This window comes from Hydractinia symbiolongicarpus, chromosome 3 (assembly GCF_029227915.1).
Source record: "Hydractinia symbiolongicarpus strain clone_291-10 chromosome 3, HSymV2.1, whole genome shotgun sequence".
Taxonomy (NCBI): domain Eukaryota; kingdom Metazoa; phylum Cnidaria; class Hydrozoa; order Anthoathecata; family Hydractiniidae; genus Hydractinia; species Hydractinia symbiolongicarpus.
Window position 1 is genome coordinate 11,666,267 of NC_079877.1, and position 16,813 is coordinate 11,683,079.

At 39.4% G+C, this 16,813-nt stretch overlaps 1 protein-coding gene across 1 annotated transcript; it reads right to left on the minus strand.

Moving 5' to 3' along the window:
• Positions 1-12,237: 12,237 nt before the first annotated feature.
• On the minus strand, positions 12,238-16,343 carry LOC130635729 (uncharacterized). Its single transcript, XM_057445180.1, has 4 exons — positions 15,663-16,343; positions 15,320-15,380; positions 15,102-15,211; positions 12,238-14,746 (listed from the first exon to the last, which is right to left on the minus strand). The coding sequence occupies exons 1-4, from the start codon at positions 16,110-16,112 to the stop codon at positions 14,489-14,491; spliced, it is 879 nt and encodes a 292-aa protein (XP_057301163.1). The 5' UTR covers positions 16,113-16,343; the 3' UTR covers positions 12,238-14,488.
• Positions 16,344-16,813: the final 470 nt, after the last annotated feature.

Sequence of the window (16,813 nt, forward strand, 5' to 3'; positions counted from 1 at the left end):
GCTTCATGACGAGGTCAAACAGGAAGCACGGGGAGGCTACTACGACACGGAGAATATCCGGGATGAATATCAGGGCCCTGAGGACGATATCCAGATGTTGGAAGATGGAAATAGGGTCAAAACATGGAGAATCAACAAACATTTGAACGAATCATTAAAAGACGCTATTATCCAAAAAATTAAGCCACACGTGGACATGCGTGTTAATGTCGTGTACAGCTTCAGTTGTAATATTTACAAGAACGGAGGTGGCGTGTCTGATTATCACAAAACTAAGAGCTCCAGGTCGCTGTCAAATATAGCGGAAATCTAAGCGTTCATTGAAGAATGCGAGATGAAGCGTCTTGATTTGAAGGATGGTGAGTTTTGGAATAAGGCCTATTTACCACCGGTTAGGACCACCGAGACCCCAGGAGCATAAGAAGGGAAAATCGTCTTCAATTATGTACGGATCAAGGCTAAAAGTACGCGTGAACCTCTTCTTGGATGTGGCCCTCTCCCGGATTGGCTGCAAAATAAGAGGTGCATCTACGGCATGGACGGGAAAACAGAACTAACGGACAACTTATGCCTTTGGAGATGCTTAGCGGTAAAAGGGAGGGCTGGTGTAGAACGCGGAACAGAACGTTTAACAAGACCAGCTCTTGCATTAGCTTGAGAGTACTACGAGGACTCCAAGTTAAAGCGCGAAGATGTGTGCACTACAAAGCTGGTGGATTTCGGGGGCATTGCCAAACACTTCAAGATCAACATCAGGGTCCTTGAGCCCAAGACAATCTCTGAAAAGGCACCATGGAGACTTGTCTATGGGCAAAAGCAGTACAAAAAGGGTTCAGATGACATCAATCTTGGTATGCTGGACGGGCACTGTTTTTACATCAAAAAAATGGATGCTTTAACCCAGCACTGGGAATGCGAGGTATGCGACCAAGTTTTTAACAAAGTCTGCAACTTATCAGGGCATAAGAAGAACGAATGCGAGGGCGTCAAGACGACGAGGTGAAACGTATGCCGAGCAAATCGGAGAAGGTCTTTTACGGTGAAAGCTTCAGCTACGCTGCATCCTCATGGATCGAATACATGTCGAAGCAAACTGGAAGACATATCCATCACGCGCTATGTGGTCATGGTGGTGAACGCGTTATCCGCGATGATAAAGGAAAGGAGTGGAGAGTAGACGGTTACGAGCCTACCACAAAGACCGTTTATGAGTACTGCGGTCCTCCTGTGTCCGCCAGGACGGATCCAATCAGTCAAAACCTAATATGATCAAACGATGAAGAAGGAAAATATAATACGAGAACAGGGTTGCAACCCCGTCACGGCCTGGAATGTGAGAAACCACCCAAAACCAGGAGGTACTTTACATTGTGTTTGATTTCAAAGCCCTCTTACTGCCATTAAATTACCAGCAAACCCCTGATCTGACGTACTTTTCGAGAAATATCCCGTAAGCGTTGGTATTGCCGATAGTCTTAACGGAGATCCAACGTTTATTGAGCACGAGGATTCCAAGGTCTTGGTTAAAACGTTTGTGGAGAAACTGGAAAAGAGGCATGCTCTCATTGTGGAAGAGTTCGAGAGAATGTACCCCAAGCCCGACGATTTCAACATGCTATCTAAAAGGAACCAGGATGCGTGGAACGATTGGGTAAACCAGGTATCTGCGATTGGGTTTAACAGCGGCAAGTAAGACATCAACCTGATTAAGCGGTGTTTTGTCGAAGAAATTGCGCAAGACGATAAGATAAGGGTAGCGAATAAAGAAAACAACTGCATGTTCCTCACAACCTCGAGGTTTAAATTTCTCGACATCAAGAATTTCCTTGCTCCTGGTATGAGCTATGACGGTTGGTGTAAGTCCCTGGAATCTAAGCTCCAAAAGCTCATGTTTCCATACGAGTGGTTGACAAGGCACGGCAAGTTGGACCATGTCTGGCCTGTCGCAAACGAGGACTTCTATAGCCTGCTAAGTGGGAAAAACACGCTATCTCGCGAAGAGTACGAAACATTCCGCGCGGAGTTTTACAAGGGAGACTGCGTCACCATAATGAACTGGTTGCGCGAGTACAATCTAGCCGACGTGGAACCGTTCATTGAAGCTATGGACAAGAGGTACGGAAAGCATGTGAAAAATGTACAAAGAACGAGGCCTACGAGCTCTTGCGGACGGGGATGGTTGATGGCCCTGCGATCGTATTCTGTAGGTACCACGAAAGAGACGTGACGGGTCTCAGATCTCACACATACGAGGAGCCCCACGAGTGCAAGACCATTCTAGGGTACGTCGCAAACATGCAATACTTTCCTTGTGGGAAGGAAGAGCTGATCAGGGTGGCTACGCCTGCATCAGCGCATAACTTAGAGCTACTGACGCGAGGCGTGCGAGATGGACCCCTCTTTGGCTTTGCGCAGGTTAATATTGAGATACCTGAAAATTTGCGTAAAAAATCCAGTGAAATGGCTCCGGTATTTGTCGTTAAAGAGATACCCGACAGTCAAATCCCCGAGCACATGCACGATTACTTGAAAACTGCGGGGCGCAAGCGTGTTCCGGGTACGCGTAAGCTTCTGGGGTTGATAAAAGCTGAAAAAATCCTACTCTATACTCCTGTGCTAAAATGGTACATTGACCATGGGCTGAACGTGACTGCTTTTCACCAGTTCCTCAAGTATACTCGAGGTAAACGATTTGCATGGTTTCCGGAGGAGATCTACTGTGTGCGTGTTCAAAGACGTGTTCTTCCCACCAAAAGGAGGTGGTTCAAAGACAACTACCCAATCGCAGAGGAGATTGTCGTCATCGATAGTCCCAACGGCATTCCCGCCTTTAATAGGTTTGAAGAAGATGGGCATGTTGAGCGTGCTTATCGACCTTACTCGAGACGACTTGTAAGACTTAGGTGTTTCGACACAAGAGAACTAGGGACAGACGCTAATTTTACCACTCCTGTGAGTAGTAAAAAAACCACTTAAGCGTTGAGGTGAAAACCTCTACCTGAGCCCACGTATATTTAAAATGTCTTTGCCATGTTCAATGCCGCACCAACCGGAGCAATTGAAACCTTATTTGACAAGCAAAATCAACCTCGTTTCAAGCGTGCTGACTTGGGGAGGGTTTTAGGGATTGAAGAAATTGCAGAGTCATATCGGGATATTACTACTTTTTCGCGTCATGAGAAAACCAACCCCGATCAGATATGCGAGGAGGTGGGAGAAATCCGCATGACGTCTTCGTCACATTAGATGGCGCCCTGGAGATTGTTGTCAGATCAAAAAAAGCCAAGACTATAGCTTTGACAAAATGGCTAGCTGGGAAGGGGGGTGGAAAAATTACAGGATGAGGTTAGGGAGCAGCGTCAAGCCCTCAAGGAAAGGGATATGGCCCTGGCGCTCCTCGAGGATGATCTAAACGATGGAGACAAGCAACTCGTGGCGCTTGGGGACGAACTTGAGGGTAGGGATCGACAGCTCGTGGCGCTCCAGGACCAAGTAGGAACATTACAACGACGCGCCGTGCCTTGCCTCAAAGATCCCCAAAAAGATAACGGTACGGTTGTTATCCAGAAGAACAATAACGATACCTTTCCATACCTTGCTATCTGTGATCAACAAGGGTATGTGGCGCAAAAGATTTGAAACAAGCTTGTTGACTACCCCAATGGTGAGATTGTGGTACTAGCAGAGACGCCGAATGCCATCATACACTACAACTGGCTTAGAGAAAGCAGATGTATCGAAGTCAACCCAGGGATCAACATCAACTCCTCGGAAACAAAACTACGATCAGGCCCGTCCTTCAAATAGTATAGCACACAACTACCCTCAACAGTGCGATCCAGTCTATACGTTTTCTTGCTCCAAAAAGCATCAGTTGCGCGTCTGGCTTGATAACCATGGTCTTCCTCTGGTTGTAGCAGATAGAGATAGGGACCATCCTCAGGCAATGGCTTTTCCTCAGGATATTGTTCACCCTTCGCGAGCGGCATCTCCTCGAGCTTAATCGCCCTACTAGGTTTCTTCCCAATCATGGCAGTCTTGGTGTTGCTGAGACCTTTCACTACAGTGTACAAGTGTTTGACCCAGGTACTGCTAATCCCCACCAAGGGACCAACTCTTGCGCATCTTGAGGCTTGAAAAGTCTCTCGGAGAGTACCTTGTCGTAGGCTTCGACAAATGCCGTAAATGTATGGTGGTACTTAGTGGTGGCCCTCTTAATCTCAACACCTTTACCCTCTAACAGTTTCGTTATATCTGACTTGAATTCAGAGCCACTGTCACACTGGAAGGTGTTTGGGTATCGTAAAGGCCCCGCTTTATAAGTGTCCCTGATCATGTCCGCGACTTCGCTAACATTTTTCGTACGTAGAGGCCTCGCTAACTTGTACCTCAATGCCACGTCAATGACTGTGAGAATGTATTGTAGATATCAAACTGATGCATCTCGTTGGGTTTTGTGATGGTAAAATGGGAGTAATCGATACGTCTCGAACCCGGATATGTCGGAGCCATAGGAGTTGCCTGGAAAGCCAGTGTACGACTTGCTTTTTTGATAGGCCACTCTGCTTCGCGAGGAGTTTGATGGTTTTTTTGTCCAATCCTGAGATGTTTCAGGGTGTAGTAAATATTGCCTGATTTTTTTGCTTTTTCTTCCATGACGATGTGGTGCTTTTGACATGTTCATTACATGTCAAAAACGGTTTACAAATACTTGTAACAGAGGAAAGAGATACTAAAATCAAAGGTCGACGATCTGTACGAACTCCTTAGTAAGGAGCTGAGGCTGACACCATCTGCGAAATTTTACAACGAGTTTGAACTGAAGGGGATCAACTTGCTGTCGATGGTATAGTGATCACGAACCAGAATGGTGAATTAAAAAGCGTTGGCCAGATACAAAGGCTGCTAGGTAAGGAGCGTCTGATAGCCATAGGATTTGACAATTATGCTACACCCAACAAAGGAAGTAAAGCAATGGCTCAGAAACTCTTGAACGAGATTGTTCATGTCGAGGAGAAGGCTGATGACATCGAAATGATGCCATTGCTCGAGAATGTTCTAGACCAAACCGAAAGCATTATCGAAGATACTTCCTTTCGCAGCAGTGATGAAGTTTTTACTAAGCGCGAGCGAAGAGGACTCAACTTCGAACTTCAAACGCTAAGGGGTAATTTAGAAAACTTGAAAAGCAAGATGATCCTATACGACAGCAAGATTGGCAAGGCAGAGACCAAGGTGAAAGAACTCGAGGCTAAGAATGCCGGCGCAACCGAGGGATAACAAGCTACCCTGGACAGGGATATCGCAAAAGTCAAGGAGGAGATTGAAAATCTGCAGGATCAAAAAGAGGCCACGTGAGAAGCGCACGGCCGATTATCCTGCGGCATCCATAGTCAGCTGAAAGCCATCAAGGACACCCTAATAAAAATCGCCGGAGATGACACGTCTCTGGTTGAGAAGCTTAAGATCTTGTTCAAGCAGCATGGTCTTACTATAGCGAATATCGTCTCGGCTGTTGTTCTGCTGATTTCCACTATCGTACTCGCAGTTACAGGGGGAAGCGCTGGAGGTGCAGGAGGAAGTGCCGCAGGAAAGGGCTTTGTAGAAAAGCAGCTGGGAAGGCTTGGAAAATTCCTAAAATACCTGGCAGGTAAGGCAGGTGCTGCATTACCTGGCATTATTGGCACGGTTGTCTCGTTATTCTTTAAGTTGGCAGCTAAAATAGTAGAATACGCAGCCAAGCACCTGTACATGGCAATCGCTGCTGCTGTCGTGTTTGTTGTGGCCTACGTTGGAAAGAGGAAAGTCTAATGTGTTTCATCAACATATTAGACCTATTTAAGCCAGATGTAGGCAATGATGAGCCTTACCCCCACCGTGATCAGCGCGGCCTTGGTATTCTCATTTTGTTCCCTCTGTGGGGCTTCCCTGTATTCAGGGGGCTTGATAGCGCCAGTCTGCTCCATTTGTTTAGGGGGTGCCGCATGTTTGATAGTATGCCTAGGGGCTGGCTTGATAGCCTGCTTAGGAGGTGCGGCTGCCGCATGTTTGATGGTCTGCTCCGTAGGCTTAGCATGACGCTTTACATTATTAACATCAACTTGGACCAGGCCATTGGAATCAGCACCATATTCGTGACACACCTGCGTGAATCCAGATGTTGAGTAGGGATTTTTGTACTGAGCAAAGCCATCGTCAAATGGCATCGGCACCTTTATTCTTGCCAGAATGTGATGCATGTGGTAGTACACGTGAAATTTGAAGATCGAGTTGACAAGTGGTACGGAGTCCGTCATATGCTTGGCGGAGATACTTAAAGCCGTGGTTGCGCAATGGTTTGCGAAATTAACCTGAATGTTCCAGTAACCCAATTCTTGTCCCTCCCATCCAAGCGTTACGGGATCGTTGAAGTAGGTTGTTGGTTTTTTGATGGGGTATTTGGTAAACCCTGGGAATACCACGGAAATGTGAGATTCAGTAGACACGTATAGGTCGTGATATTACAGGTTCGTGATACCAAGGGGCCATTCTCCCCTGCTTGACTTGTACCTTGCCATCGCATTGCACGAGTAAATGTTCATCCTTCCTTTCTTCTAAGAAGAAAGGATGAAGCAACTCTACATTACCGACATTAAAAAGCCTACGATGTTTGAGAATTACCTAGTACAGGATACGAGAATTGCCCTACAATCGATTAGCATTCGGCCTACCATCCGTGGGGTCCATGCAGGTGGAGGTCCGAACTGAAATTATGAACGGTCTGTATAGGATCGAGGATTTTGAGGCTATCGTGAACAGACAGGCACAGGACAGGATCACGATTTTTTTCCTGAAAAATGGACTCTGCAGGCTCCGTGTCATTGAAGGGTACACGGTGGATATTAACAGACAGCTTCAAGAGCTCATGGGCCTACCCTACGATCCAAGTAAAAAGTACTACACAAAGGGTGACTATGATGCATTCTACAAGACTGACGTTTACATTCGGCTTCGACGTATTTGCCCTCAGTTGGACGAGAATGATGCCCTACTTGATGGTAAAAAGTCAAAAATTCTGGCTTTGCTCCCCACCAAGGAGTTGAATGCCTGGGGAGATATGCTGACCGGAATAGATCGCCTCGAGTTCATGCTGACAGACGAACCCATCATAACAAAAAGGTTTTGTATACTGGAATTACGATGCATTTACTGATAGAATAAATGGAGTTGAGTAAGCTATACCCAACCTCACCAAGTGCACCTGGGCAAAGCGCGGACATGGCGGAGGAAAGTCAGATCTACAGGCTCGAAAAGATCGAAGAAATTGAACAGTATCTGCGAAGGGAGATTAAAGATAAAAGTGAGGTATTGTGATCATGGATTACTGAGCGCTAGTATTATAACGTTGGGCGTCGGAATCGAAGCGTTAGCCTCGGGCCTGGGTGCTCCGCTGTGCATTGCCATGGGTGCTATCACAATAGCAGCTAGTACCGGGCAGGCCGGTCTGCGGAATGCTTCAAAGAGGTTAGGTGTTAAATAAAAAAAACACGAAAGTATCAGGTTACTCGCGGAATTAAAATTGAATTCAGTTGTTGATCTGATTTCAAAAGCGGTAGAAAATGGGGTTATTAGCGATTATGAGTTTAGTCTCATTATCAAAGAAAAATAACGGTATTTCCTATTGAAGGAGCAAATACGACAGCGCGTCAAACGGATCGTTGACTCGATTAACGCGCGAGAGCACGCCCAGCTAGTTGCAAAGGGGAGACAAGAGAGTAAGGATGAAGTTTTAAAAAAACCTCAATCTGTACAGTATGCCAGCGGTACTTAGAGTCTCCACCTGATTACAGGCTTTAATATGTTTTGTAAGCCCCGTGGGCCTTGTAAAACATTGGTTTTTCTATTCATCACTCTGCAGCCATTCGACTTTAAAGTCCTTGTACCTACATTCCACAACTTGCACCTGTGGGTAGTAGTTTTTGCCCTGCATATACACGGAAGCTGTAGCCAGGATGGCACTGACTTGACAGGGTTCATCATAGGGTACCCGAATACCATGGAATTTAGTCGTGATCGCGTCCTTGTGGTATTTGAGTTTTGCGTTGCTGTAACGCCCTTTTTCACAGGCTCTGCAGTCAAGTTTTGAGATATCAATTTTTGGATCCTTGTCCAAATTTGACGATACTTTTCAATCCAATCGGGGTACTCGTCGAAATCAAGACCAATCGTTGGTACAGCGCCGGCATTGTATCGGCTAACTCCATTTTACCATTAGGGCTACTATAAGGTCTCGCGTATGGTACTCTGCTATGTACAGTTAACCCTTACCCCCGTTGGCAGAAATGGGATCTGACAATGTCAGGTAATCTACGTAATGTCATTGATATCTGTGAAATTACACGCAAAACTGTAGAAATCTCTAGGTTTGACAATTTTGTTTTCAAATTTTAGCATCATTTATTGAATTTTCAACGAGGTCCGAGGTTCTTTTATCGTTCCTCGCACATACGCACCTGCCACCTTTATACATGATATACTCTTGATAGCAGTACCAACACAACGATTTAGCCTGTATCACGAGCCTCCGTCCTCAGCTACACCTATCGTACTCGTCAAGCAAGCGTTCATTGCATTGTTCTATTTATCTTATAACCCCGAGGGGCTATGAGATAACCTAGGAGCTCCGCAACTTTTCGAAGTCTGCCTTTTCATCCTCTAAAAAGCACCAGTCTATGACCCTGTCAGGATGCCAGGAATTCCTTTTCAATCAAGTCACCCCCAAATCTGACGAGGCGTCTCCAGTCTGAGGCGGCCCTACCTTTGTAGCGCCTTTTCAACAACCACAGCAACATTTCGTACACGCTGAATATACCCTTCGCTCCTCCACGTAAGCCAAGCAGCACGCATTTTCACAAAAGTATGAGCAGCCATGTTTTCTTTGACATGAAAAAAGCCAGATTCCTTTATAAGTTTTGTACTAGACTGCGGGGGTTGTATCTCATGGGGCACCTGACGCATTTTTTATCGCACAGTTCTACACAGCACCAGTAACAGAGTACCATTTTATTGATTATAGCCAATTGGGTCGCACTGAAGTTTTAATTGGTTAAAAAACTATACTTACCAATCCCTTGATTGTCGCGCCTATTACCTAGGGTCCAAAAACTTTTCGAGGTCTGCCTTTTCAATGACCTTGTTGCGTATATCTTGCGTCTTGAACCGGTCCGGGACATATCTGAGCATATGGGTTATCTCTTCGACAGCTTTGTTATACATATCCTGCGTCTTGAACCGGTCTGGGGGGTACTCGAACTGGTGGGGATCCAATTACACATTTTCTGCGTCTTGATACGATCTGGTACATACTTGAGTAGCCTGGGTTCCTTTTTAACCTCCTCAATCCATATTTGTTGAGTAATAAGACGCTCTAGCACATTTTGAAACCAACTCATCTTCTTTTTGTTATGTACACATCTCAGATTTCTTGTGAAATGGTCTAAAAAATTGAGTATGAGAATTTTCCCTACTCAACTTGCGCATAGTTGGTCACTTGATGCTGCGCATGCGTTGATATTTTGCTGACTGTCGGCGGATTTTGTTGGATGGGTCATGTGTGATGAACTCTGTGACCTCACAAGTAGTTTGGTTATGTTGGTTTTTATAAGGATTTGACCGTGAAAATTTGAAAATGTGTATGTACTGACTCCCTATACTTGTTTACCCTTATTAAAGATGTGGTTGCATCGTAAATAGCAAAGACATTGCTATTGACATAAATCTACATTATGTAGATTTATCTACGTTTATTAATTTAATGCAATGAAAATTTTTCAGAATAAACAGGATTAGGGCTATTATTTTAAATGAGTTTTATAATATCTAATGTCAACTCTTTTAATAAATAGCATTGGTTGATGACAGAAAGTGCCAAACGGATGTCATTTATTAAATGGTGTTGTCTACGTTTTGGTTTTAATAACAAGTAAGAAACCGCAACTTACGCTCTTACACCGATGTTTTTGTTATTTTTAGCACAAAGGAAATGCACAAATGGCGCGAAAATCAAACAAAGTGAAATATAAGAACAATTCAGAGAACTTGATTAATTAAAATCTTTCGTTATACTACCACATTGGATCTAACCTTAAAAGGATTATTTTATAAACTGTGTATAATATCAAATTTTAGTTATTTTTTATTAGTGAGTTTGTTCTACTTATCGAACAAGGTTGGATATATAGATAGAAGTCTGAGTAAAAAATGAATTTAATTATGTATTTCTTTCACACTAGAAACAAAATAAAATATAAATATGTCCTACAATGTGACGGAAAGATATTTTTTGCCCAAAGAAAGTTTTCGTTACAATACATCTTCTATGCAAGCTTTCGTCAATCTGAACAAACGCTTGCTCCTTGCAAGCAAAGCTTCTACGCGCAAACTATTTCACATGAATCTACGCACAATTTATAAGAAGAAGAAATATAACCAAAGTAGGGCTATGGAACGCTTCAAATTGCCAATGTGTACAAAGATTTTAAGTTTTTAGTTGGGAAAAGCAAGATCGCAGAGGTAATTTGATTAATAATAGAACTTCTAGAAGGCACTGGAAATGAGGTCTTTTAACTAATTACGAACGAAATTTTTCGGAGAGAATGACTTTAGGATTTTTTTTGTCCAAAAATTTTTCCGTCCAAAATTTGTGCTTGCGGAAAGTTTTTCATCCAAAAATTTTATGTAGGGTTATGTAGTGAGGGAACTGTTGCTGACGCCATCATTTTTGGTCTTTACGGGCCCTGACATGCATTACTTCATAAAGCAGGCGTTTTGGAAAATGCGACTAGCGTAAGGCTTGTGTGCTGTTTACCAAGCCTGCGTATCAGCACAAATCATTAAAATAATCAATGATAAACAAAAAGGATATAAAATTTGATTTTGCGGCATTAAGTCACAGCGACAATATTGTGTTGATTATGCGATTTAGGTTTTAGAATTCGAAAAATTTTTTGTTTTTCTATGCAAAGTTGAAGTATAAATTGTGGTAGATTCGAATTAAGACGTTTAGGTCTCACTATTAGAGCCTTTGGGGAAGTTAATATTTTGTGCTTACCTTGTAAAATGGCTTGAAAAATGTCTTAATATTTATGTGTTTTGTGTAACATTGTAAAACCGAGCTTGAAATATCGCATCGTATTGAAACCTTAAAGGACGTTTTTTGTCAGGCATTGATAACAACACGAGCAAATTATAGTTTTTGCCAGCAACAAACAATGCCTTCATCAACAATTGTCTAAAATTAATCAGGACTTATATCAAATCTTGTCAACAAATGCAAAATGCCCCGGAAACGAGTTTTCCATCTGACGTCAAAATACTTCGCTGCAGTGGTATTGATGAACAAACTAGACAAGAAGCTATAGTTAGATAGTTTCGTGTATGAAAGTTCTTTGTAAAATCAAATATATAATTTCTCTATGTTATCTCGGATGTATATTAACGTAGATGCGTGACATGATATGAATTGCTACGTGCTTGTTAAATAATAATCTGTCAAAATTCTAAAATGTCCTTGTTTTTAATCAATACATAAATCAATTAGTTGAAATTTGTTCTCTAGAGAAAAATTAGTTTATGCTTCTCGTCGCTACTTGTAAAAACAATAAATTGAGATCTAGTAACGAAGTTAAATTGAGAAACAGATTATTGACTTTTTACAAAATGCACTTCTTAGAACTGATTCTAAGAATTTTGTTGTCAAGTATGACATTTTTACTGTGTGTTGACGTAAAATGTCTGTTGATTTTGTGATATAGCTATGCAAAAAGTAAACAGCCTTCAACAAGTAATTCCTGCTTTAATCTCCTTTTTTAAGGTTGTTTTACACTAAGATAATCTTTAACTTTCAATTTTCTGTGTGTGTTTTGACACGACGTAATCGTGTATGACATGAAATTCTTGCATTACAATCTGTCTAAAATATAAAAGAGTCTGCACCTACGTTTGATTTAATGTACTTATTTTTGCATTAATTCTTGTAAAACACCATGCAGCGAGCTTCTCTTTCCTGTATATTTAAGAAACCGTGTAACTTAACGGATTTACAAGAAAATGAACTGTTTTAAGATTGGTATTATATGTGTTTTCTGTATGTTCTTTCCAAGCCGAAAATAATCCAGAATTATAGGCTTCTGAATATTCAAACTTAATTTTAAATGTTATTGGGACAGAGTACACTCAATTGATCAATCAACATTTCAGTATTTCTGCCAGCTATTAATAAAACTCTGCATATTTTATCTATTTAACTTTTTTCGATTCCCATAATTACAATGGTTCTTCTTCATAAACTTATAATATAAAAAGTATTAAAAAGTATTTATACATATAAAGTTTTTAAAACAAAAGTTAAGTAAAAGAATTAGATTTCAAGTAAGAAAACTTAAGGAAAGTTCAAAGGGCAAAATAAAAGATAGGCACAGACGCTCGAGAAATACGAAACAATGGAAAAATTGTAGACACAGAGATGGTTGGTAAGGCACGGAATGAACGTCAATAGCTACACATAGCAAAAGCTAGAAAAGCAAACACACAAAAATATATTAAACGCAGTGATTAGAAATGGATAAGGTTCTAGCTACCTTAGGGGAAGAAATTATTGCGCAGGAAAATATTGGGGAAGAAAACATTGCGGATTTCAAGATTGCGAATTTTGCCTAAACTCGCAGTCTTTAAATCCGCAATCTTTTTTTTTAATGCCTAGAAAAAAGACGCAATTCACAATCTTTTTATTTTCACAATTCCAAGAAAAACAATGCAATTCGCAATCTAATTTTGTCTATTTCCAAGAAAAAGCGAGTTATTTTTGTCGTTATTTAGTATATTAGTGAAAGTTTACAGAGGAAACCCCTTAATGACTGAAATGTAAAAAAATTATACCGATTTTGTGATATAATTCATGGATCATTGCTTCAATTCGCAATATTAAATTCCGCAATTTCTTAACACAGTATCTGATTTGCAACTTTAATTCCGCTGTTTACGATTTTTTCGCCCATGAATTCGCAGTTTTTAATTCCGCGATGACCTCTTGCGGAATTAAAGACTGCGAATTCTTAAGCTAGAGTTTTATCCCTATAAAACAATCTTGCTGTCCGTTTAAAAATAACATAAAACAGTGTATTATAAACTACTTCGCATTCAGAACGTTCTTAACGTTTTCTCTGTATACGATACAAGTAATGTTTTAATAAGTGCATTTAATACCTGCATTAGCTCTGATGCAATTTAAGCTTATTAACAGCCGGGATTAATTTTTGTCTTTATTAAGTTTGTCTAGAGATCACAGCTTTGATAAATACCACAGTTTTTGATTATTTAAACCAATTTAAAAGTCCTTATACCTACAGCAGTTTCAAGCTGCGTGTCTGTTCTGTTTTGTTTTGAAATGCAATTCCATACCATGTTTCTTCTTGCCCATCCGCGCAGACGTCTAATTAGTATCTTCGTTGATTTAGTTTTTCCGTTATACACATGTGTTAAAAAAGTACAAAAATTGTATATCTTGGTTATAAAAAATATAATTATGCTATAAAAAATATCTACATGCAAATTTACAAAACATTTAAAAATATTGCAAATTTTATTTTTAATATTTTGTCATATTTAATAAAAAACACGATACAAATATATTTTATCAATATAAAATTGCATCTTCCATAGTCGCTGTTGTATGCAAAAAGAATTTGCATACAAGTTAAAATATATATATACATATAAACATATTTAAAAAATTTATAAAACATTGTGAAAATATATAAACCATATATCGCATTATTGATGATATTACAAAAGTCTGTAACAAATTTAAAATGTTATCCTTTTCTTGTTTAAGGCTAGTAAGACCAAACCTATAAAAATTGTGCAAATAAAGATGCACAAATTTGATTTACTTTTTTGTTATGAGCACGAAAGTATATCTCCAACGTGATTGGCTAAATATAACACGAAAAAATATCAAAATTTAAAAAAATATATGCCATATTATACTCTGTACCGTGTGATAACTAATACGTTTCGATTTTGCTGTATTTCAATTATTAAAAAATTGATATATTTGCAAAATTTGCAGTTAAATTCTTAATTTTATTTGAAACTGTGATGGTGGTTATTTCTGACATGTGTCTTGTTCATGATACATCAGTTTTAAATTGTGATTTTTGCTTAAGAATCAATCGGTATTAGTTTGTGTTGAAAACTTCTTTCTGTTTCCGATAAGTAAATGCTGCATTGTAAATTGTGTCATCCAAATGGATCAAAAAATGGTATGCAGGAAGGTTTATTCTAATTTATCAAGTTTGGTTTAATCTGCTTTTAAACTTTAAATCTCAGAAACTTAAAATTCACTGGTTAATACAACCAGGTGTACTCCATTAAGTTGTCAATCACCACATCAATCCCATCTATCCTGTGCAGTAATTTTCAAATATTAAAATTCCTTTAACGAATGATGTCAATTTGCATTTTTTAATAGATACGCACCAAATTGAGCTTTATTGCGAGACATGCTAAAATTGATGCCATCATCTGCAGATGTAATTGATAGGTCATCGTCCTTAGACAATTTGACAACACATGAAATATATCTGGTACAGAAGGTCTCACATGATTTACGTGGAACAGATACAACTGCTAGTTTTGCTTGACGATTTTTCCGGATATAAAAGTGCAAGACATCTTTTTTGAAACTTTTGTTTTCTGAGAAGAACATCTGAAATAAATTTTAGGTTGTGTTGTTAAATTATAGGTACTGTGTTTCCTTAAGTACCCGCAGGAGCATACTAATAATTCTGTTTAAGGATGATTCCCATTATATATTAGAATCTGGGCTAAATAGAGGGTTTTAACTTTATATAAACAACTGCATCGTTCACATTTTGTAAGATATCCTAAGTTAAAAAATAAATAACTGGGTTTAATCTTGTTGAGTTTTGAATTTTTTTTTCTTGGGGGGGGGGGGGGGGGAGATTGGAAGTTCAATTAAAGTATGTGCTGAGATTAATTGGCGCTAGATTTGCATAAGATTGCACTTTTTGTTGCGCATGAAACCAAAAATGTAAATATACCTGCGCATACACGTAGTAATACCCAGGAGTTTGAATGGTGATGTAAGAGTTGTGAAAACTGGATATGTTACCGATGCGCAACGTTGTTTCCCAAGAATAAATAGGACTTCCTAAAAAATTACCAAAAAATATAACATTGGTCAAATGAATAAAGAATGTGGTATTTGAAAAGCAACATTGAAATATTGAATTTATTGGTAACATTTGACCAGGTTTACCTTTCATTGTGGTTTGCTTCTGGTCGTTGGCTCCTATCATATTAATGGCAACAAATGGTTCCTAAAGGACAAAGAATGCAACAATAGAATTTATACTGTCCTGGTAACTTTGATTGAGATTTGTTTTGCTGCAGTTAAATTTCTTTTTTTTTGCAAACTATAATATAAGAAGCATTAACTGGGTATTATTTCATAATTGTCTAATAGCAAATCCTTGTTTTTATTTTAACCTCTAAAGTGTTTTAAGAATGGCTGTTGCTAAGGAAACGTTTGACGTTCGTTCTATAATAATATAATCTATTTATGCATTGTTAAAGCAAATATAACCACAAATTGTACTCACCTTCGATATTATAACATTTTTCTTTGTAGATGGTAAACTTTTAAAGCTCCTTGTGTTTGACTTTTGAACATTATTGTTGTGTTTTGATGCCTTTTGTTTTATGTTCATTAAAACAACCTTCAAAGCATAAACATCTTTTTTGGTTCGTTCCAAATCTTCTTTAACATGCCAATATGCAAAGGCTGTCAAAACGACCACACTAACAAAAAATAGAAACAACAAAATCAAAGTGTTTCTCCATTTTGATTGTCTCATTTTCGCGAGCAATGTCCCAACATGGATGGAATTCACTTCTTCTGATCTGTATAAAGAAGAGCGGTAGGAGAGTGATACGTCATCAGACCTGCTCCGTTTCTTATAGTTGTTGTTATTGTTGATGTTAAAGTCATCTGGCAAAAACTGTAATGTTGATGCTGTACTTTGCCTGGATGGCTTGCTCATCTTTATCATTGACAATTTTACTGCCTCCTTCCTACGTGCCTTTTCAAACTAGCCTGTAATGTTTTGATAACGAGTGTGATATACCCGTTTACGTAAACTGGTTTCTACATGCCACTATAACAGTTCCTTCTTTTGGTTAATATTTGCAATGTATTGCTAAAGTCTGTTTATGTGACTGTTGTTTAATTGTTATAAGATTTTTATGTTTTAATAACAAAAATTTGTGTATAAAGGATAAGCATACAGAAACCAACGTTAACAAAACAATCTGCTGGGATCTTATTACACTAAGGTGCTATCCACATTACGATTTTTTTGTAAAAATTGTGAAGACAATTTTAAAAGCGTTAGTTTTTGCATGGAACACTTCTGCAAGTGCATTTGCGCAATTTTTTTCATTTTTTTCTAAGGTTAAATTTTATTTCATGGTAATTTTTTAACTTTGTTTTAAATGAATTTTGTGCTTGTATCTCACCGTTCCATGTAAACTAAGAGACTTAATTAATCTCGCCCATATTTAAAAAGGATTCTAGGAATTCGAAAATAGGTAGTTACCAGTATAATTTTGACATTCCCCTATTGTCATGCATCTTTTTATTTTTGTCCTTCTTAGTGGGGGACTGGAAAGTTCATAAAATAAAATTGTGTTATCACTGAAACGAGATTCGACAAGAAGATGCAAGAAATCATTTATCTTGGAAACAAAAGTT

What these genes read in the sequence shown, in the direction of transcription:
- LOC130635729 (XM_057445180.1), bottom strand. Translation starts at nt 16,112, where the DNA reads ATGATAAAGATGAGCAAGCCATCCAGGCAAAGTACAGCATCAACATTA. An exon ending in AAAATGTTATAATATCGAAG is followed by an intron (nt 15,381 to 15,662) that starts GTGAGTACAATT and finishes TTTGTCCTTTAG; the next exon opens with GAACCATTTGTTGCCATTAA. An exon ending in ATTACTACGTGTATGCGCAG is followed by an intron (nt 14,747 to 15,101) that starts GTATATTTACAT and finishes AATTTATTTCAG; the next exon opens with ATGTTCTTCTCAGAAAACAA.